The 23841-nt window shown below is 40.4% G+C and overlaps 2 protein-coding genes across 2 annotated transcripts in view; both read right to left on the bottom strand.

Moving 5' to 3' along the window:
• MAST4 (microtubule associated serine/threonine kinase family member 4) overlaps nt 1-23841 on the bottom strand; it is a 575892-nt gene that overhangs the window by 433437 nt on the left and 118614 nt on the right. The gene's annotated exons all lie outside the window — the stretch shown is intronic.
• Nucleotides 20329-21368, bottom strand: LOC113928802 (mitochondrial carrier homolog 2-like). Its single transcript, XM_035727582.1, is given in 2 exon segments — nt 20329-21203; nt 21205-21368. Coding segments are annotated over 2 exon segments (909 nt in total). The 3' UTR covers nt 20329-20458.

Raw genomic sequence — 23841 nt, 5'->3', positions numbered from 1 at the left:
ATCATATGATCCTCTCAATAGATGCAGAAAAAGCATTTGACAAAGTACAGCATCCTTTCTTGATCAAAACTTTTCAGAGCATAGGGATAGAGGGTACATACCTCAATATCATAAAAGCCATCTGTGAAAAACCTACAGCGAATATCATTCTCAATGGGGAAAAGCGGAGAGCTTTTCCCCTAAGGTCAGGAACGCGGCAGGGATGTCCACTCTCACCACTGCTATTCAACATAGTATTAGAAGTCCTAGCCACAGCAATCAGACAACAAAAAGAAATCAAAGGCATCCAAATCAGCAAAGAGGAAGTCAAACTCTCACTCTTGGCAGATGATAGGATACTGTATGTGGAAAACCCAAAAGACTCCACCCTAAAACTGCTAGAACTCATACAGGAATTCAGTAAAGTAGCAGGATATAAAATCAATGCACAGAAATCGGTGGCATTCCTATAGACCAACAACAAGACAGAAGAGAAACAAATCAAGGAGTCGATCCCATTTACAATTGCACCCAAAACCATAAGATACCTAGGAATAAATTTAACCAAAGAGGCAAAGGATCTGTACTCAGAAAACTATAAAACACTCATGAAAGAAATTGAGGAAGACACAAAGAAATGGAAAAACGTTCCATGCTCATGGATTGGAAGAACAAACATAGTGAAGATGTCAGTGCTACCTAGAGCAATCTACACATTCAATGCAATCCCCATCAAAATACCATCCACCTTTTTCAAAGAAATGGAACAAATAATCCTAAAATTTGTATGGAACCAGAAGAGACCCCGAATAGACAGAGGAATCTTGAAAAAGAAAACCAAAGCTGGCAGCATCACAATTCCGGACTTCCAGCTCTATTACAAAGCTGTCATCATCAAGACAGTATGGTACTGGCACAAAAAGAGACACATGGATCCATGGAACAGAATCGAGAGCCCAGAAATGGATCCTCAACTCTAGGGTCAACTATTCTTTGACAAAACAGGAAAGAATGTCCAATGGCAAAAAGACAGTCTCTTCAACAAATGGTGTTGGGAAAATTGGACAGCCACATGCAGAAGAATGAAACTGGACCATTTCCTTACACCACACACAAAAATAGACTCCAAATGGTTGAAAGACCTAAACGTGAGACAGGAGTCCATCCAAATCTTAAAGGAGAACACAGGTAGCAACCTCTTCGACCTCAGCCGCAGCAACTTCTTCCTAGAAACATTGCCAAAGGCAAGGGAAGCCAGGGCAAAAATGAACTATTGGGATTTCATCAAGATAAAAAGCTTTTGCACAGCAAAAGAAACAGTCCACAAAACCAAAAGACAACCGACAGAATGGGAGAAAATATTTGCAAATGACATATCAGATAAAGGGCTAGTATCCAAAATCTATAAAGAACTTATCAAACTCAACACCCAAAGAACAAATGATCCAATCAAGTAATGGGCAGAAGACATGAACAGACATTTTTCCAAAGAAGACATCCAAATGGCCAACAGGCACATGAAAAAGTGCTCAACATCGCTCGGCATCAAGGAAATCCAAATCAAAACCTCCATGAGATACCACCTCACACCCATCAGAATGGCTAAAATGAACAAGTCAGGAAAGGACAGATGTTGGCGAGGATGCGGAGAAAGGGGAACCCTCCTACACTGTTGGTGGGAATGCAAGCTGGTGCAACCACTCTGGAAAACAGTATGGAGGTTCCTCAAAAAGTTGAAAATAGAGCTACCATACGATCCAGCAATTGCACTACTGGGTATTTACCACAAAGATACAAATGTAGGGATCCGAAGGGGTACGTACATGCACCCCAATGTTTATAGGAGCAATGTTCCCAATAGCCAAACTGTGGAAAGAGCCAAGATGTCCATCGACAGATGAATGGATAAAGAAGATGTGATATATATACACAATGGAATATTATGCAGCCATCAAAAGGAATGAGATCTTGCCATTTGCAAGGACGTGGATGGAACTGGAGGGTGTTATGCTGAGTGAAATAAGTCCATCAGAGAAAGACGTGTATCATATGACCTCACTGATATGAGGAATTCTTAATCTCAGGAAACAAACTGAGGGTTGCTGAAGTGGTGGGGGGTGGGAGGCATGGGGTGGCTGGGTGATAGACATGGGGGGGGGTATGTGCTATGGTGAGCACTGTGAATTGTACAAGGCTGATGAATCACAGATCTGTACTTATGAAACAAATAATGCAATATATATTAAGAAGAAGAAGATAGCAGGAGGGGAAGAATGAAGGGGGAGTAAGTCGGAGGGGGAGACGAACCATTAGAGACGATGGACTCTGAAAAACAAACTGAGGGTTCTAGAGGGGAGGGGGGTGGGGGGATGGGTTAGCCTGGTGATGGGTATTAAAGAGGGCACATTCTGCGTGGAGCACTGGGTGTTATGCGCAAACAATGAATCATGGAACACTACATCAAAAACTAATGATGTTGTGTGTGATGATTAACATAACAATAAAAAATTATTTAAAAAAATAAAAAATTTAAAAAAAAAGAATGTACTGACTTAAGTTTTTCCGTTCTCTGGGAAAAAAAAAAAAAAAATTGGTCCCAGTAAAATTCATCTGATGGAGGCATCCTCTGTTACCTATTTCCACAGACTTATTCCATTGAGCTCATTGAACTAAACTCTTTCACTATTCAAAAGGAATCTCTAAGAGCCGTGACTTTCCCATCGTTCAGAGAAATCGTATTTTCAAAAATTTAAGCTTCATCATCCAAAATGCAATGGAAACCTACCAAAGGACTATAGCAAAGATATTAAAATATTCAAGTGGATATATATACATATACATATACAAACAAATACAGACAGAGACACACATGTGACCTACATGTGTGTATATGCACATGTACATATACACATATGTGCATATGTCATATGCTAGTACTATTTGAAAGCTCTGTTCACTCTAAGCAAAGTCAGGAAATGCTATTCCAAAGAACAAAGTTCTTTCAGAAGCCACCACTAGAAGAGTCTCAACTTGGATGTACTTTATCTTTCCTTCTAGAATTCAAATGCATCTTTATTTTTCATGAAAATTTACATATTCCTAAAACTTCAGCACACACCAACAGAAGAACTTTAATTTTAGCTTGTCGTATTTAGAAAACTCAGCAAGGTTCCCCAACTTTCCTAGTGCTCATGAACATGATCAAAGTAGTTCTGTGTCAATAATACTTTTGTTACATGAAGAAAATCACAGTAGCCATTCACTTAAAATGTTTCTTGTGTTTCACTGTACTTTCTACATGTTATCTCATGTAATCCTCATGAAACAAACCAAGTAGGTAGTATTATCCTCCATTTTACAGCTTAAAATTGTGAATTCTTTGGTCAGAAAACCAACAATGGTTTCAAACATGAGCTTAATTCAGGATGCCACAGGCAAACACCACACATGAAGCATTCCAAATTCTGCCATTCTGTACCAAATGAGGACACCCATTTTAGCAGCAAAGAAAGTTGAAAAAGAAAGATGACTTCCCTCTCCTTCCACACTCACCCCACTACAAAAACACCCACATAATAATTTCCAGCACAACTAGCCACCCTCTCAGCAGAGATACATTATCTAGGCAATTGGTGATGACATATTGTGCGTGTTCCTCTGTTCCTGTCTTACTGAGAGGTCATCAGTTGGCTCAGCACACTATTTCCCAAATAAATGTTTTTACAGTGTACTGAAATTGGAAATAATTCTTTGTACCACCTTCACCCTCTCCCTCCTCCACCAAGTGGAAGGTGTCAGCAGACATGACACTATAAAGAACTCAAAGTGGGAGGGAACATCCTATCTATTAGGAAATAACCTAAAGAAGCCTGTGCAGGTGTTTTCTACACTGTGGGTCATGACCCACCAGTGGAATCAATTTATCAAGTCAAGGCCAGCATTTTAAAAGACACCAAAATAGAATAAAATAGAAAAGATCAAAATACACTACATACACTAAGGTAAAAAACTGTTTTATGAAACTCTGTTTCAGCAACGTGTTCTATAATCAAATAGGTGTGTATGTGTAGCATGTGTACCAGGCTGCAATATAAAATATATATCTTAGTGTAGGTTAGCAGAGTTCCTTGACTCCTCTCCCCTTTACCTCTCACATACAACTAACAAACTCTGCTGAGATTACCTGGCAAATAAATATATTCTGACCTCTATAACCCCCATGCCTCAACCACCCCTCACCATACAAATTCCCAGGCAAGCATTTCTCACCAGAACCATTACAAAAGCCTCCAAACTGACCTCTATTGTCATGCCCCTCCCCCAAATGCAGATCTGACCCCATCACACTCTACAACTTAAAACCTTTCAGTGCCTACACAATCAAATCAAAGCCTCTCAGCATGGCATACAAGGTGCTCTGCAAACCAACCCCAAACATCTTTATAAATTCATCTCCTATAACTCCAGCCTCTGTCGCCACTCAGTAGGAACCCCCAAGCAGTTATCACACCCTGCATAACCTAGCTGCTCTCTGCTCAGGCTCTCTGTCTGAGACCCCACTCAGAGGCCTTCTCTTCCAGGGTCTTTCTGGAATCTTGGAATGGAATTAAACACACCCTGTAAGATCGATGTCTATATGATCTCTTAGCCATGAAAATTAGATTTCCTGTGTGCCTGTCTCTTCCACTAGGCACGAAGGATTTTATCTACCTCTTCGGGTCTTTATTCAAATGTCACCTTCTCACAGTGACAGCTTCCCTGCCTTCCCTGACCACCTTATCTAAATTTATACCCCGTCATTCCTTCCCCACCCCCTTCCCAGCACCCTCCACTGGCTTTTTTTCCTTATCACTCACCACTATCTAACTCATGTCTAAGTACATAAATATACGTAATGAGTTAGTTGTGTGTATACATATTACACATAGGCACATGCATGGACAATGTTAGTATAAATAACATATTCTTAACCTAATACCTTAATATCTGTCTCCACATATAGGAACGCCAGCTCCATCTTATGTCTTCTATTACTGCTATATTCTAATGCATGACACATAAAGAGGCACTTGATAAATACTTGTTTAATGAATAAATAAGGAAATACCATCAAGATCAGAGGTTGCAACTAAACTCAACTTTGAGTCTAAAGTTTTGCCCACTATGGAGTTGGTACACAATAAATGGTCCCGTTTAAAAAGTAAGAAGAGGGACGTGTGGGTGGTTCATTGGTTAAGCATCTGCCTCGGCTCAGGTCATGATCCCGGGGTCCTGGCATCCAGCCCCGCATCGGGCTCCCTGCTCAGTGGGGAGCCTGCTTCTCCCTCTGCCTCTGCTGTGCCCCACCCCCCCCCCATGCACTCGCATGCTTGCTTGCTCGCTCTCTCTCTCTGACAAATAAATAAATAAAATCTAAAATAACAGTAATAATTAAAAAAGTAAAAAGAGAAACTCTTATAAGTTGTATTCTCTCTTTTGCTGCATACTCTTTTCCTTTTAGCAGAAACGAGGACACAAAGAAATATAAGGCTCGACAGACCAGTTAGCTGACTGAAAGGAAAGCAGAAATTTGAGAGTATCACCATACCCTGGATATGGGCAAGGCATCTAAGACATGTTTAGGGATCTGTTGTCTTTTCAGAGTGAATACTATTAAAAAAAAATACTTCCCTAAAGTGGCACAAATACATAAAACTTAAAATGTTCTAATATGCTTATTTTCAGCACTCCTGTTTGTTGACATTAGAACAATTAAAACTCTAAAGTCATCTTATTCTTTGGGGGGAAGAAGTCTTTCCCATGCTACTAAGTCATGGGCACATCTAATATTTATAATCATTTAAAAAATCAGGTTAAGAATCTAAGGAGAATGATAAAATATGCATATGTTCTTGAAGCCAATAACTATAGCTCATACATGTACTATAGCAGTTTCTGTTACAATACAAATCTGTGACCAATACTTGAAACTAGAAAAGAAATATGAAGCCACTTAAAAAATATTCCTTCTGATCAAATGAAAGATTAATATAGATGTTCTAATAAGAAAAGTGTATCACTTCATCCTTACAACATAAATTAAAACTGGCAGAAACTTAAAAAGAAAAATAGTAAAATCCTGTAACAGAAAAGTAGCATTATCTCTTAAATATAACATAATATTTCATTAAGAATAAGGCTGACATGGATGAAAAATAAGGAAACAACCACTTTTCAGCATTCTAAGAAGAAAATGGAACATTTAAAGAGAAACAAACGCATGGTTATAAGCCTACAGAAGAACCACTGAAGGTAACACAATGTGAAAGGTTTCTACATTTCCTAAGACATAGGTATACTCTCCGGTAACTAAGTGAGGGCAAGAATGACCTAAACCCAAATCCCTAACTCATCATTAGCAGTCAGAACTCCACCTGGATAGATGACTGTATTTGAGTTTAAAACTTGCTTTGATTATGACATCCTCATTAACCAGGGAGACAGTCCAATACACAAACCCCTGCCCCAGGTTTCTGTGCTCCACACTTTACAAGTGTATTTTTAAAACATCTTACAACCAAATATCAAGAATTAAAACATTGATATAACTACTGTAAAAGCAAAGAGAAAGGGATGAACGAGAACTCTTTCCTCTGACAGGAAGAAAAATAATACCTTACTTGTTAAGGTGAGGCAATGTTTCTCATTGCCAACCACCTCTGCTTGGAAATTAAAATTCCATTAAAACTGACAATTTCTATATATATTCATTTATATAATAATATATATAATATATATTACATAAATATGTATTTTATATCCTTGAGTCAAACTTTGAAAATCTCCCTGCTTACCTTCAGCCACATCACCAGAAATATCCTAGTCATGTATTTGGCAAAGGCAGAAGGTGGGGAGGTATACCGGTAATAGCTTCCAGAATAGTATGCCTTGTGTAAATTTGACCATCACCAAATGTTCTTCCCAAAGTTGTTTGTTGTTGTTGTTGTTGTTTTTTAAATAGGAGACTAAGAGAAGTCAGCTTCATAAAGCATAATGAAATCAAACTCTGATTTGATTTTAAGTAATTTGGTCTTTCCTCTTATGGTTAAAGTGAGAAAAGTATTATGTGGTCATCTCATTAAAAAAAGAAAAATGAAAATCAATATGAAGTCATTCCTGGGAAAAGCACCCAGGTATCACCTTTGAAGATTCCCATTTTCTCAGAGTCGCCCAGCCACAAAGAAAGCTCAATTTTTTTCATAAGGGATTAAGCGCTTCACCTTATCAAATTCTTTATATTTCTATGCCTCATCAAAAATGAAGAATATTTCTCCCACATTTTAAAGAATTCTAGAAGGAAGTACTCAAAAGGCCAAGTCAGTAGTACCACAGCTAAACCTCCTTTTAGCAATGACGGTGTACAGCAATGCCCTCGCCTCAGCCATGAAACTAGCTCCGCTCTGGGCTAGTCCTCATCCACTCGATAAATCAAGCTCTAGAGTAAAGACTTCTAAAATAGATCTCATCGTGTTTAACAAGAATCCTCTGAATAACCAACAGAACAAACCATCTTGTAAACCTTAGAAATGATCAACCAACATTTGAGACAGAGGCTTCCACAGACTCACATCTTAGAGGAAGATATATCTGACTAAAAATGGTGTCCGGCTAATTCCCTGGCACCCCCTTTTCCAACTTTTCATTCAATGTCACCGAAGTTCAGAAAGAAGTGACTATTCGCAGTATCTCCAAAAACCAAGCCTGCCGAAAACACAAAGTACTGTCAGAATCTGGGAAGTATCCACTGTATGATAAGATGGAGATATACTCACACCTCTGCTCATAGCACATCCTCACTTGAATTCATTAATAGATTTTCTTTACAAAGCTGGAACGTTGCTTCCTAATTTTTCTCTCTTTTTTAAAGATTTTATTTATTTATTTGTCAGAGAGAAAGAGCACAAGCAGGGGGAGCAGCAGAGGCAGAGAGAGAAGCAGGCTCCCTGTTCATGGAGCTCAATCCCAGGACCCTGGGATCATGACCTGAGCCAAAATCAGATGCCTAACCGACTGAGCTACCAGACGCCCCGTTTCCTAATTTTTCTACCGCTTCTCTGACCCATGAACCTCCCTTTTCAGCTAAAATAGATGGCAGCTGTTCCATCCTGTGCCTGAGACCCTGATCTGGGATATAAGGAAGGCACTACTCCCTGAATACCTCCTCTTGCTACTCCGAGTGTGACCACCTCCCTAAACACTAAGCCCTCTCCATTCAGAATGACACTACAAATCCCAGACAACTACTTAGGAACTAAGGACAATGGGTATGTTGAACATCAAAATTGATGAGCTGAGGCCAGAAATTCTCACAGCCAAATCACAGCCTGCACTCACCAGTCATTTGACAAATACTCATTGGGTTCCCACCACACGCCAACGACTGTTCTACGTGCTTGAGAGACACTAGTGGAAAACAGAGACAAAGATCTCCGCTCTCCCAGAATTTATATTCCAATAAGGGAGGCAGATAATAAACGAATATAGTAATATAATTTGGTAGATAATGAAAAGCACCATGTCAACAAGAAGAAAAAAAGCAGAGAGGGGTACATGGGGTTGAGAAGGGAGCGGAGGGACAGCAGTTTTAAATAGGGTGGTCAGTGTAAGCCTCAAAAAGAAAGTGACATTTGGTGAAGACTGGAAGGGAATTAGCCTCCTGGATATCCAGAGGAAGAATTTCTAACAGAGGCTGGCAACAGTCATAGAAGAGCCAGAGACAACGCCATGTCTGGCACAACTGAGAGTAACAAGGAAGCCACATGGCTGGAGTGGAATGGAGTGGAGGGAGGGGAAAACAGGAGTTAGTTAGGTCTGAGAAGTAACGGGGGCCACGTCATGTGTAAGGACTTCAGCTTTCACTCTGAATGCAATGTGGAGCAACTGCGGAATTTTGAGCAGCAAAGTGGGTGGTTCCGACTTACATTTTGGAAAGGATCTCTCTGGCTGCTCTGCTGAGCAGAGACCATAGTGAGCAGTGATGGCAGCAGAGAGACCATTTAGAGATCACAGTAGTACATACAGCGAGAGACAACAGCAACTCGGACCCAGGTATGGTAGTGAAGAAAGTGAGGAGACACCAGATCCTGGATCTACCTGAAGGGAAACCCAACAGAATCATCCAATGGCCCCGACATGCCATAAAAGAGGATAAACAGTGAAGGATGATTTCAACGTAGCCAGAGCAACTGGCAAGGGGAAGCAGCCAAGGACTGAGACAGAGAAGAGTTGTAGAACAGGACTGAGAAGCAGATGAAAAGTTTGGTTTGGGACACATTAACTTGGAGATGCCACATTCAAACAGACGTACAGAGAAGCAGTTGGAAATGCACACAAGGGGTGTGGGAGAGGTCAGCGCTAGAGATGTAAATTCAGGGACCATGAGTATATGGGTGGTAGCCATCAGAGCACATAGGACCACACAGGATAGATTAAAAATAGACAAGAGAAGAGGAATGAGAGTATACTCTGAGGCACTCCAACGTTAAGAGGCCAGAGAAACAAGAACCAGCAAAGGAGAGTAACAAGGAACAACCAGTGAGGCAGGAAGACCACCAAGAGTCTGAAATGTCCTGGAGGCCAAGTGAGGACCACATGTGACACAAAAAAAGGACTTTGCTGTGCCATATGAGGTCTAAGAAATGACCACTGTAGCTCAAGGAGCCATGGAGGTAAGGGATAACCTCAACAAGATAGTCTCTATGAAGTAAGAGGATGAAAGCCTACTAGTCTAGGGGTTCGAGAGACGAGAAGAAGAATGAATTTGAGGCCATGAATAAAAATAACTTTTTGGAGGCGGATGCCCATTTCAGCAATGACATTGTGAACATCTGGTAGGAAAGCAGGGCAAGAGAAGGTTTATGGAGATCCAACTAGTGTAGCATGCTTGTGTGCAGGCAAGCATGATCCAGGAGAGGGAAAATCTGTGGTAAAGAGAGGGGAGAATTGGTAAGGCAGTTTCTTTTTTAAATTGAGATGTAATTGACACATAACATTGTGTAAGTGTAAGGTGTACATTATGTTGATTTGATACATTTATACATTGCAATACGATTACAACCACTGTGTTACCTAACACCACTATCATAACACTTTCACTCTGAATGCAATGTGGAGCAACTGCGGAATTTTGAGCAGCAAAGTGGGTGGATCCGACTTACATTTTGAAAGGATCACTCTGGCTGCTCTGTTGAGCAGAGACCAACACTCTGGTTGCAATGTATAATGAAGATCTAATCTCCTGGCAAGTTTGAAGTTTATAATATAGTATTATTAACTGTCATCACTGAGAAGTGGATTAGATTCTCAAAAACTTATTTATCTATTAGTTGTAAGTTGGCAGCTTTAACCAACTACTCCTCAATACCCCCAATGGCCATGGCGGGTTTCTTCTGACTAGGTGAAAGGAGACAGGATGGGGACACTAAGAAAGGGACTGGCCTTAGACATGAGCGTGATTAGTTACTTAAAACTATCCTCTGACCAGCGTGAACGGTTACCTAAGCAACAAGCAGGGAGAGAGAGGATATGAGTGTAGACACTGGATGAGGGGAAGTCTCTCTTCTGTTTCAATTTTCTCACCAATGTAGGGACCAAGTTCATCAGCTAAGAGTGAAGATGGAAGGAAAGATATTTAAAATCTGAGGAAAGAGGGGATCAGAAAAAGGCACCCTAAAAAAAGCCATCTTCATTATTAAGTAAGAAAATAAAATATTCAATTATTCAACTCAACAAACTGAAAGAAAATCAAATAAACCTAAGGGAAGCAAAAGAAAGAATCATTAAAAAGATAAAACAGAAATTAAGGGATTAGAATATAAGCAGTAGAACAGCTGGTTCTTTGAAAAGATCAATAAAATATACAAACCTCTCACAAAGCTTATCAAGAGGGAAAATACAATTATACAACATTGGAAATAAAATGAATATAAGCCAAAGAGACAAAGGAAATTTAATACAAGTATAAGGGAATACACATGACTTTATGCTAAAAATTTGAAAGGCTAGATGAAAAGAAAGGATTCCTAAGAAAATACAAATTGTCAAAATTGACTTGAGAAGCAGACTCCGAACAATTCAATAACTGTATGGAAATAGACAATGCTGACAATGATTTTACAGGGGAGCACTATCAAACCTTTATGAGACAGAATTTTTATGCTTTTTAAGCATGTTATATGGTATAGAAAAAAAAAAATCAAAGAAAGTTTCCCATTTCATTTTATAAAACCCAGCATAACCTGAACATAGAAACTCCAAAAACAAGTTTAAGAAATATAAACCCATCTTACTGATAAATATAAATCAAAAATCCTAATATAATTATCAAATCACATACAGTTATAATGTGATATTGTTAGATGCTGAAACTGCATTTGGAAAAATAAATCAAAAAAATCATTCCTAATAAGATGTTTTAGTAAACTCACATTAAACATCTTTCACTAGCCAGTATGAGACCCTGTTTCACAATTAACTTCCAAAATCCTCCCATTAGCCTCAGAAGCACATATCAGTACTCAACAAATATTAGCTAGTTATTACTATTATTACTGTGTTAAAACACTAATGTCTGCTCCTACCACTAATATTTAATATCTCCTTATAACGGTAACTATTCCCTGTCCTCAGGAGAGTTAACTATGGCCAATGCTTAAAAAACTTAAGCATAAATTCAAGCAGGTTGACCACAAACTTTTCTAAAATGAAACACAAATTCTCTAAGGAAAAAAAGTCTGTGTTAATTGCATTTTAACAATGTAGTAGATCTTGATATGTGCCCTAATTTCAATGATTTAGGAAAAACAAATTTATAAAACACTGAATGGTAAGGCAAGAATAGTTTATGTCAGCTCACCTTGTAAAAGGTATAGGATTATGTATAACCTACTGAACATTCGGTCTTAATATTTACTCAGCTGATAGTTTATAAATAAGAAATTCTTCAGCTTAAGGAGGAAAAGAAAACTTTAAAAACCTGCCAACTTTATTTTACACTGATTTCCCACTGGGAAGAAAGCTCATTAGGTACTGAAGTAGTTGCTTTATATTTCCTCCAAAAAGAATTACTTAACATCTTCCCTTGAAACTCTGGAGGTTTGAGAAAGCCTTTTAAATCGCCAAGCAAAAGGAAGTAACTGAGGTGGTACCTTCTTGGTTGTAGTCAACTCTAGCGCAAGGCAACCTCATGACATCCACTATACGTGGATTCCTAGATTTCCCCCCCCCAAAAAAAGAATTCCCAAACACAGGCAGTTCAGTTCCATAACTCACTACAACCTTTCTGTATTTGAAAGATCCATTGCTTTTCCTCCAGAGAAGTCAGGAAATTCCTTGTTTCTTAGAAAATGCCAGGATGTAACTGTACTTGCTGTGAAAGACCAGAAGAGGAGGCAATACAGAGCTCGTGAGTTAAGCACATGAGAGACGAAGGTATTAAGTACAAAACAAGGTTACTCTTTGAAAAAGCTAAGTTTTGTTGAAGAACTCGACTGGAAGTCAAACAAGAGGCATGGAAGAAAAACTGAATAGCAGAGAGAGTAACCAAGAAGGAATAAGACCTCATATACAGGCTACATATGCGGAGGAAGAAAAAATGAGGGTAACAAAGCATTATGGTAACAGGGCACAATCAAGGTCAATTTGGGGAGATTAGGAATGCATGTGAAGTTCAAACAAGGGTTTTTCTTGAAACCATGAAATTGTGTTATCAAACACAATGACCTGTAATAGCTACCTCTAAGTTTGTTCACCAGACTCACAGCCCATTTCTCTGCAAACGGCCACCTGGGAGACACCGCAGCCATGTCCACGCCGCGTGACTTTGCCCGAGCCCCAGCCCTGAAGTCGCCCCTCCACATGCTGAGTCAGTCCTGCTCTTGACAGTCTGCCTCTGCCGGGCCCTTGAACTGGCTCTAGGCCCTGGAGTTCGGTAGACTTCTGAAGAGCCTTTACTAAGAAAAGCCCATGCTAATACCAGCAGGTGAGAGGCCATGTGTCTGACTCAATGAGCAAGAAGATTTTGTGATCTGATAACCCATACTTAACGGTAAACTTTAAGGTACTCCTAAAAATACTTTCCAATATGTCCTCTTTCATTTTGCTTATGCTTTATTACCCCGGCAAAGCAAACCAAAAACTGGTTTTAAACATACGTATCATACCATATAAACCCCACAGATACCAAGAAGAGTCTTTCAAAGAAGATATTTTTTAAAGCATACAGGATGTGAGCCTCTGTGCAATGGCCAAGAGCAACAAAACATTGTCACAGCTGAAATGAAGTCCCTCGTGTCCCAGCAAGAGCTCGAGGATGCAGGAAGGCTAACAGCTGTGCGGAGGCGGTGGGAACCAGGCCTGGACTCCGTTGTCACACGGCTTCCTTCGACCTTAGCAGGACTAAGCCTAAATGGAAATGACTAAGACAACTAGTACCTGAGAACCATCCCAGTGATAATGGGTAGAGATAATCTTCTAGAAACCTTTTATAAATATGAACATAAAGGAGATTTGGTACAGCCTCCACAACACCAAACTGAGGCCAAGGACACCAAAAAAATACCTCAGACTGAAATGCTTAGAAGACTTTTCTAACGTGGAGATCTGTTAAATGCCTAGCACCCTCCCCAGGGAAATAGCAGAGAAGTCACTGAGAGCAGAGCGAGAAATTCATTTCTGAAAGCCTCTTTTCCAACTTGGGAAATTTAACTCTATGCCTTTGTAATCCCCAGAGACAGCTTGGCTGAGGCTGCACTGGGTGTAACCATATGTCAAAACTAATACATGGGATATGCTACTCACCCACAGTTTGTCAGAAAATAGTCAAAACTAAAAGTGCCAAAGGACTTTTTTCTTTATGGATAGGAGCATAAGGTGTGACTTTATAACATTAAAAATACTTTGTCCTTTACGTAGAAAGACAATTATTTAAACAGGCTATGTTTAAAAGACCAAAGAAATAGGCATTTCCTTTATTTGGGGGGGGGTACTTGGGGGCAGCCACGTTGGCCATCTTTCTTTCTTTAATAGCAATTTAACCAAAAGTGAATCCTTCTCTCCATACTCCTCTACTTGGCTAGAAAGTCCTAGTCAAATCCTGGGTCTTCCTCCTTCAGGACTCAGCTCAGGATTCAGTCCAAGCTCCACTAGGAAATCCTCCCTCCTAAGATCCAAGGCCCCATGGAAATCTTTACTTCCCTCTAGCTGAGTGTGCATCACCTAGGATCAGACGGCCAAGCACCCCCCTACAGGCCAGAGACGCAAATAAGAAAAACAAAACAGAACAGACCAAGAGAAACAATAAACAAGAAGCAAGATGTTCCCTCTACCGCAGGCTGGTTTAAGAGGCAGGGGAGTGTGTGGAGAGGATAAGTACACGAGGAACAAACCTTTTTGGATGAATCCCACCAACAATGTTCCTGGTAGAAATTATTTTTTATTCTAGGCTTCTTGGTACAGAACTTAAGACGACACTAACACAAATAAATTTTCCCCAAAAACATAGGCCTCACTAAAGGAAAACTCAATCGAAGCAAATTCAACCCATTTTCTGATGGTTTATATAGTTTCACATTATAGAAAGAATACTCACATATAATTAGTGTTTTTACCTTCTACAAGTGTAACAACTTCCAATACTTTTTTAGCAAAAATCATCCTGAGTTACTATTACCAAGACATCAGTTCTCCCCAGTTTGATCTAGAAGATTCAGTGCAACCCCAATTAAAATCCCAGCAAATTACTTTGTGGATACTGACAAAGTGATTTTTTTTTAAAGATTTAATTTATTTGAGAGAGAGAGAGAGAGCGTGCACGTGAAGGGGGAGGGGTAGAGGGAGAAGCAGACTCCCTGCTAAGCAGGGAGCCTGATATGGGGCTTGATCCAGGACCTTGAGATCATGACCTGAGCCGAATGGAGACGCTTAACGGGCTGAGCCACCCAGGCGCCCCCTGACAAAGTGATTTTAAACTTTTTAAGAAGAGACAAAACATCCAGAATAGTCAATACAATTTTAAGAGAAACAGAAACTTGGAAGACTGACACCACCTGATTTTAAGACTTACTATGAAGCTACAGTAATCAAGACCATATGGCTCCGGTGAAAGAACGGACAGATAGATTCATGGAACAGAACAGAGAAGACCCGACAGACCCACATAAATTGTCGATTAATTTTTGACAAAAGAACAAACCAACATAATAGAGTACAGACAGTATTTTCAAAAAAATGGTGTTGCAACATGTACATGCAAGAAAATGACTCTAGATGCAGACCTTACACCCTTCACAAAAATTAACTCAAGATGTATCTTAGCCTTAAATGTTAAATAGAAAACTATAAAACTCCTGGAACATAAGAGAAAACCTAGATGACCTCAGGTATGGAAATGGCTTTTGAAATTTAATACCAAAAGTGTGATTCATGAAAGAAATGAGAGCTGGACTGGACTACAATTAAAAACTTCTGCTCTGTGGACGACAGTGTCAAGAGCATGAGAAGATAAGCCACAGACGGTGACAAAGTATTTGCAAAAGACAAATCTGATTAAGGACTGTTAACCAAAATACATAAAGAACTCGTAAAACTCAACCCTAAAAAAACAAACTACCCAATTAAAAATTTAGCCAAAAACCTGGATAGACATCTCACCAAATAAGATATACATATAGCAAATAAGCATATGAAAGGATACTCCATATCATATGCCATCCAGAAAACATAAATTAAAACTAAATGAGTTGCCATATACACCCATGAGAATACCCAAAATCCAAATGACTGATAATATTGAATTCTGGCAAGGATGTGAAGCAACGGTAACTATCATTCATTGCTGGTAGGAATGCAAACTGGCCGAGCCATTTTGGAAGACAGCTTGGCAGTTTCTTAGAAAACTAACATACTTTTACCATATGATCCAACAATCATGTTCCCTGGTGTTTAAACAAAGGAGTTGAAAACTTATGTCCCCACAAGGACCTGTACGTGGATATTTATAGCAGCTTTGTTTGTAACTGCCAAAACTTGGAAGCTACCAAGATGTCCTTCAGTAGGGTAAATGGATACACCAGAGTATGGAGTATTATTTGGCACTAAAAAGAAAAGAGCTATCAAGCCATGAAAAGACATAAAAGAACCTCAAATGTGCATTGCTAAGTGAAAAAAGCCAATCTGAAAAACCTATATTATATGATTCCAGCCACATGACATTCTGGAAAAGGCTAAACTATAGGGACTGTAAAAAGATCAGTGGTTGCCACAAGTTGAGCCGGTGGGAGCGGGATAAATAGGTGGAACACAGGATTTTTAGGGCAGTTAAACTACTCTGCATGATATGATAATGATGGATGTCAGTACGCATTTGTTCAAAGCTACAGAATGTACAAAATCAATAGTGAAACCTAAGGTAAACCACGGATTTGGGGTAATCATGATGTGATGTGTCAATGTAGATTCATCAATGGTAACAAATAAACCATTCCGGTAGGGGACATGGATAGTGGAAGAGAATGTGCATGCACAGGGGCTGGGAATATATAGGAAATCTCTTTACCTGCCTCTCCATTCTTCTGTGAACTATAAACTTCTCTCTAAAAAGATTTAATAAAAAAATCATCCTGAGTAATGGTTTTCTTCTAGAATCTTTAAAGAGTATTCCTTGGAAGTCTTTTTCTTTTAGACTTCAATGGAGGTAAACTGAGTCAAAATTAAATCCACTTTGGAAACAAGTCAAACAGAAATAATACAGGCTTAAAATCTTTATTTTTAATCTTTTTTTAAAGATTTTATTTATTTATTTTGACAGAGAGACAGCGAGAGAGAGAAAACAAGCAGGCGGAGTGGGAGGAGGAGAAGCAGGCTTCCCGCTGAGCAGGGAGCCCGATGAGGGGCTCAATCCCAGGACCCTGAGATCATGACCTGAGCCGAAGGCAGATGCTTAAATGACTGAGCCACCCAGGCTTAAAATCTTTACTACATTCATTTGCAAAGTGAATCTCCTAGCAGGATCCAGTATTTCCCAAATTTGTTTTTTTATTTAAATTCAGTTAATTAACATATAATGTATTATTTATTTCAGGGGTACAGGTCTGTGACTCATCAGTCTCATATAATACCCAAGGCTCATCACAACACATACCCTCCCCAATGTCCATCACCCAGTCACCCCATCCCTCCCACCCCCCTCCACTCCAGCAACCCTCAGTTTGTGAAGAAGACTTTTCTCCTACATTACTCTTCAGGACTGTTCACATAAACGTACTTTGAAAAATCCTGGATTATATACAAAGGGTCTAAAATGGGAGCTACCGATGAGTTAAATTCTGAAACAAAGCTGCCAGGTCAAAACTATGCTCTGTTCGTTATAACAGGTATCTGGAACTTTCAAACACTGCTAGGAGGGGTTTAAGTTGGTGGAAACACTTTGAAAAAACTGATGGGCACTGATTCCTAAGGTCAAAACTTACACATTACCATAAAACCAAACTCCTAGATAGATACATGCAATTGTCATGAAATACCACATGTAAGAGTGCCCATGGCAGCAGGACTCAGAGTGACTCCCCACTGAAAACAACACACGTTGTTAATGGCATAAGGGATAAAACCATAGTAGTATCTTCACACAATGGGTGTGATGGTCAGAAAAATGCTCCCTTCCCAAAATTCCACATCCAAATCCCTGGAACCTGTGACTACTACCTTCCACGGCAAAAGGATGTTGCAGGGGTGATTAAGTTAAGGAGACTGAGATGGGGAGAAGATCCAAGTGGGCCCTGATTGTAATCACACGTGTTCTTCTAAGAGGGAGGCAGAGGGAAATTTGAGGACAGAAGAGGTAAAGTGAAGAGGAAGCCAATACTGGAGTGACATGTTTTGACAATGGAGAGAGCAGCCTCAGGCCAAGGAATCCAGGTGGCCATGAGAAGCAGAAGAAGACAAGGAAACAGAGTCTCCCCTCAGAGTCTACAAAATGGAGTCCCGCCAACACGGTGACTTCAGCCCCAACTGCAGACTTCTGACCTGCAGAACTGTACCACAATAAAGTTGCAGGGCTTTAAACTGCTTTGTGATACTCAGTTACAACAGTAACAGGAAATTGACGCAATGGGGTACTATACAGAAATGGGAAAGAATACACAACTGTTACCCATGACAACAGGCAGGATTTTCACAGGCATCCCAGTTGGAAAACGAAACCAGACACAATGGGGCACAGTGTAGGATGGCCTTCCTATCAAGTTCAATAACAGGTCAAATGAATGCATAGGGGAAAAGGTCAGAACAGCCATGATCTCTGGGAAGTGGCAGGGACTTGAAGGGATGCACAAGAGCATCTGGAAGAGGAATCTATTTCTTAATAAAGGTTGTGGTTACACGGGTCTAATGTACGCTGAGAAAATTCATCAAATTACACACAAGTAATGTGTATACTTTTCTATCCATGTAGTATACATCAACAGAGGTTTTGTGTGGTTATTTTAACTGTATTTTTTTTTTCTTTTTAACCATTAGATCCAAATGACTCATAAAATAAATCCCTCTAGGGGAGGCCCTGGTTGGGAGCAATCCACTGCGTGGCCACTCTCACACTGTGAGGGAGAGAAACAAAGATAAGGAGGCCACTGACTATACCCAGGAAGTCGATAAGGAAACCAGAAGAATTAGATTCTGAACAAACAAAAATAAATCAATGATTCTAATAGAACATGAGGTTTTTGCAAATAAAGAGTCTAGAGTGACAATTCCAGCTTTCCAACAATTCCACCCATTATGTTATACTAACAAAGTTAGATTAAGAATTTAGTAGAGAAGCTCCAGTGAATCCACTGGGCTAGGGAAGGTGGGCATGTGTCTGTAGTCTCACATTTAGGGAAAAAAGATGAAGAAAGACAACAATCAGTGAGAAAAGGCCTGCCCAGCTCACAAGGTCATGAGGCAACCACAGGGTCCTTCTCTCTTGTACTCTTATCAAGTGCAAGAACAATAAAAGTAATAATACTTTGACCTTGACATGTTACATATTAGAAAACATAACCAACACCACTATAGCATGATAGAGTTTAAAAGAAACATATAGTATTTTCCTAATACATATTATTAGGAAATAGTAATACACACACACCCCAACCACTGCTTCCTCTGGCATATCAGATCAGAATGAATCTGAATGCAAAGTCACACAGTTTCTATAATTCTAAATGAATAAATCCAGTAGAGACAGGGAAGAAGTTAAACTTAAAGCATTACAAGGAGGACCGAAGCAGAGATGGGTCATGCCAGTTCCAGAAAGGGCAAGTCCTGACTTTAACAATGTAAGGAGGGAGGCAGCAGAGACTAGTACTTTTTCTTCCCTTATATTATTGGGGCCAAGGGTATGAAGGTATTTGCCGGCTGGAAAAGCTAAGAGTCCGTCCTACAGTTCAAACAGTTTGCAGTCTACATGCCTGTATGGCACCAAACCTGGGTGGAACGCTTCATTTTCTAAAGCTTAAGATCACCTTACTGCAACACCTACATGTACCAGAAGAGGCTCGGAGACACTGAGAATCACAAAGCCAGTATGTCACCAAGTGGAGATTCCAACACCCTGGTGACTCTCTTTATCCCACATTTGGTCTCTTGTGAATCAGTTTCACCATTAACACAGTGATATGGGAATAGGCTTAATACTGCACTCCCACCCAAAATTCACATGTAGAATGAGCACTGTACACCTCAATCCCACTGAATTCTTAATTTCACTAGATTTTCACTGAAATCATATAACTGCATATAAAATAATTTTATAGTAAACTCAATAGGAAATGGAGAGATCAATAGTCAGAATGTCAATATGGCTTTGAAAATGCATTTTGACACCTCAATGTCCCTGAAGGTAATATGGTCAAGCTCAAAACATACATTCTCAGTTATCTGAAAGGCAGAACAATGAAGGATTTTGAAGCTTCGGGAAATTGAGAATCTAGAAAAAAACCTGAAAGAAAGCAAACTGTCAACAACAGCTAAATCTGGGTTGTGTCTGTGATATTCTTCATGCCTTTCTGGAAATGTGGAAAGTGTCAATTTTAACGGAAGGAAAAATTAAAGAATTTCACAGAAAATTTCTATGAAACAGCCACCTGTAAAAAATGTTTTGGGTACTTTTAGGAAAAAAACAGTAACAGGCATGAAAGAAAAGTCTAGCTTTGAAAAACAAAGTCTTAACAGAGAAAATTATATGCTTTCTACTGGCACAGCCCCATAACTATCTCTCAGTGTAAATTCTTATTAATACCTATCCCATTTTCACATAATTTTAAAATTTCAGCATTTTTTTTCCATTTTCCCAAGATTAAATGATTATTAAAAAAGCGCGCCACACTGTATAGAAATCAACATTCTCTCCCATAATTCTGTGCATCTGGGACTATAGAAATGTCACTGTCCCTGCCCCACATCTTCAAATTAACATTCTCAGGTCACAACAATAAGTCTTCCCAAAGGGGACCTTCCAGAAAAACAAGCTATTTCCTCGGCTCATATTTCCCTCTTTTTGTAGCATGCACCAGCAATCTATCCAAGAAGTATATACTGGGGAGTAAGGAGGGCATCCACCAGCAAGCCCACAGTTGTTGACAGCCATGAGATTAGAGACAAGCACAAAGGGATAGGTCTACATACTGGCAAAAAATCCTGTGACAGCTTGGGAATAACTCTTCATTTCACTCATGGTGGAAACCCCACTGTCCAGTGCATAGGTATTGACGAGGTAGGCCAGTGAGTTACAGAGCCACAAAGAAATGATGTCACCTAGGAGGCGAGGAATAAGACCCGCAAAAAATCCTAGGATGCCCTCTTCACGATAGATGGTTACTATGGAGTCATAAAGTCCACAGTACTTGGATTCTCTGCCAATGAATTGTACCATAGATCTCAGAGTGATCACGTGGAAGGGATGTGTGATGAGGGTAGCAGCAGAACGGGCCATCGTCTCTCGAGTTGTCTCCTTGATAACTTGGTCAAAGGAAAGCGTGACTTCTTTCTGTACATTTCCGGGGCCTAAATCCTCAACCTTGTCACATTCCTGGTAATGCTGTAAAACTTTACCATGGACCACAGTTCCAAGGACACCTGAACACAGTCTTGGAGTTAAGCCTGTGAACAACCCACGCTTCCCATCGATGCTCGCAATGTGCTGAGCATAACAAGAGACCAGGAAGCTGACATACTTGCAGCCCAAAAATATTTCGTCCTATTGTTGGAGGAAGAGGCTCATATCCCACCTGGATGAGCACCTTCAGGTACATGAGCAGCTGGGACAGGATGGTGAGGCCGGAGCCCAGGAGCACCTGACTGGCCACGTCCACCATGATGGCACCCGCGGACGGACAGACCGAGCCACCGAGCGGCCAAGCCGCTCAAAATTTCAGCATTTTTAAATGTGTTTTTTCCCCAGAAAATTTCTATGTTCTCAAACACATGCTACCACCCCAGGAAATAAATTCACTTTCTGTTGAAGAAAATGCATGAAAACTGAAATTCAATTCTTTTGCATGTTATCATTACCGTTTTAAACGATTAATGGCTAACAAATGGGTTTACAACAGAAAACCCATCTAAGACCTGAACAGCAGGCAAATCTGCAGCTCACTATAACTAGAGGGAAATGACTGTTTATCCCCTATAAACCGAAGGCCAAGTTGAGGGAATGCAGAAAGCCAACCACAAACTCAATCCCAATAAGGAGGTCAGAACAGCGTGCAATGGTTACCGCACGGAAGCCGCTACTGTCCTTCTTATGGAAAAGGCAACCAAAGCTCAGAGTTCAAGCAGCTCACTGAAGTCAGTTTCATATGATGAGCTCCAACAAAACATTCTTTGTGTCATGCAATCCTGCCTCTACCAATAAAATTCAACATCACCAAGAGCTCACTGAGACTCTGAGAGTCCCATTCACAGTGCCATGCCATCTTTCAGCCACTGGCCAGACAGTCATACCCATACTGCTTCACGATTAAGAAAATGCAGTGCAGGACGTCTGGGTGGTTCAGTTGGTTGTCTGCCTTCGGCTCAGGTCATGATCCCAAGGTCCTGGGATGGAACCCCATGTCTGGGCTCCCTGCTCGGCAGGGAGTTTGCTTCTTCCTCTCCCTCTGCCCCTCCCCCCACTCGTGTGCGTGCGTGCTCTCTCTCTCAAATAAATATTTTTAAAAAAGGAAAGAAGAGGAACAGGAAAAGGAAAGGAAATGCAGTGCTGGGGGGCCTGGCAGGCTCAGTCAGGAGAGCATGCAACTCCTGATCTAAGGGTTGTGAGTTTGAGCCCTACCTTGGGTGTAGAGATTTCTTTTTTTAAGATTTTATTTTTAAGAAAAAAAAAGAAAATGCAGTTCAGAGTTAAGTGTAACCCAAGCTGGCGGTTAAGCCAAGACACTAATCTCATTTTTCCAACTCCCAAGTCTTACACTTTCTTCCACAAATCATAAAAGCAAACATGCTAGCTACAGGGGCCGCAGGGTATAATAAAACCAGGACAAGCTTTGCACAGCTGGGTTTGACTCTCACTTGGTAGTTTTGTGAACTTAGAAAAGTTATTTCTTTGATTTCTAGTCTCCTCATTTTAAATGCATCTATCAGCACCCATCCCCTTCCCTGGAAAGACCAGAATAGATGTGTGACAGATCTGGTACTTACGGACACTCAAATGGTAACTGTTAGTATTATCCATGACAACACAGGCTCTTGCCTCGTAGTAACTATTTCATTACGCAGTACTGAATGCATGCTAGCCCAAGAAATCAACCCTTTGAAGTCAACACAAAGAGTTCAAATACTTCACAATAAAGAGTTTGAAAGGCACTGCTCTTTACCACAGTATATGTCCTTTGGGTTTATCACTCCAGGGTCTAAACATTTTCCCAATTATGGGCTGAATTACATCTCCTCCATCAAATTCATATGTTGAAGTTCTAAGACCCAGTACCTCAGACTGTGACTATATTTGGAGATGCAGTCTTCAAAGAGGCAATTAAAATTAAACGAAGTCACTAGAGTAGTGTCTAACCCAATCCAAGGAAATTAAGACACAAGCACAGAGAAAAAACCACCATGTGAAGACACAGGAAGAAGATGGTTACCTACAAGCCAAAGAGAAAGGCCCTCAGAATAAAATCAACCCTGCCAACACCTTGATCTTGGACTTCCAGCCAACAGAACTGTGAGGAAATAAATGTCTCTTGTTAGAGCCAAGACCCTGATATTTTGTTGCGACGGCCCCAGAAGAGGGATGCACCCATCCAGTGCCATCCTCCCCCACCTGCAGCCCAACCCAGGTACAAAGGACACACAGCTGTGACCACCACTACCACACAAGGTGCTTGAAAATTGCCACAAATGAGTGCTAAAGTAGAACCTGTTGTATGCTAGTCGATCCGGTATTTCCAGTCCACAAAAGAATTAACCTTTTCTATCACTTTCAACAGTAGTGGCTAGCTCATAGGCCTCCATGAGGAGGAACTGGAATTCAGGAGCAGAAGAGCTCTGGCCCTCTACTGGTTCTTCTTAAGTCAGACTGGACTCTCTTCAGGTGGAAGCCTCCCTATAGGGAAACAGGTTAAGGCCCAGATGGAGCCTTACTGCTCCAAGTCCAGGGGCACCACAGAGCTTTCAGAGTTAGGGCACTTTTTTTTTTAATATTTTATTTATTTATTTGACAGAGAAAGAACATGCACGAGCAGGGGAGGGGGGCGCAGAGGGAGAAGTAGGTTCCCCACTGAGCAGGGAGCCCAATGGGGGGGGTCGATCCCAGGACCCTGAGATCATGACCCGAGCCGAAGGCAGATGCTT

Source organism: Zalophus californianus, chromosome 5 (genome assembly GCF_009762305.2).
Source record: "Zalophus californianus isolate mZalCal1 chromosome 5, mZalCal1.pri.v2, whole genome shotgun sequence".
Classification (NCBI taxonomy): Eukaryota; Metazoa; Chordata; class Mammalia; order Carnivora; family Otariidae; genus Zalophus; species Zalophus californianus.
This window is presented reverse-complemented; position numbering and strand designations above follow the sequence as displayed.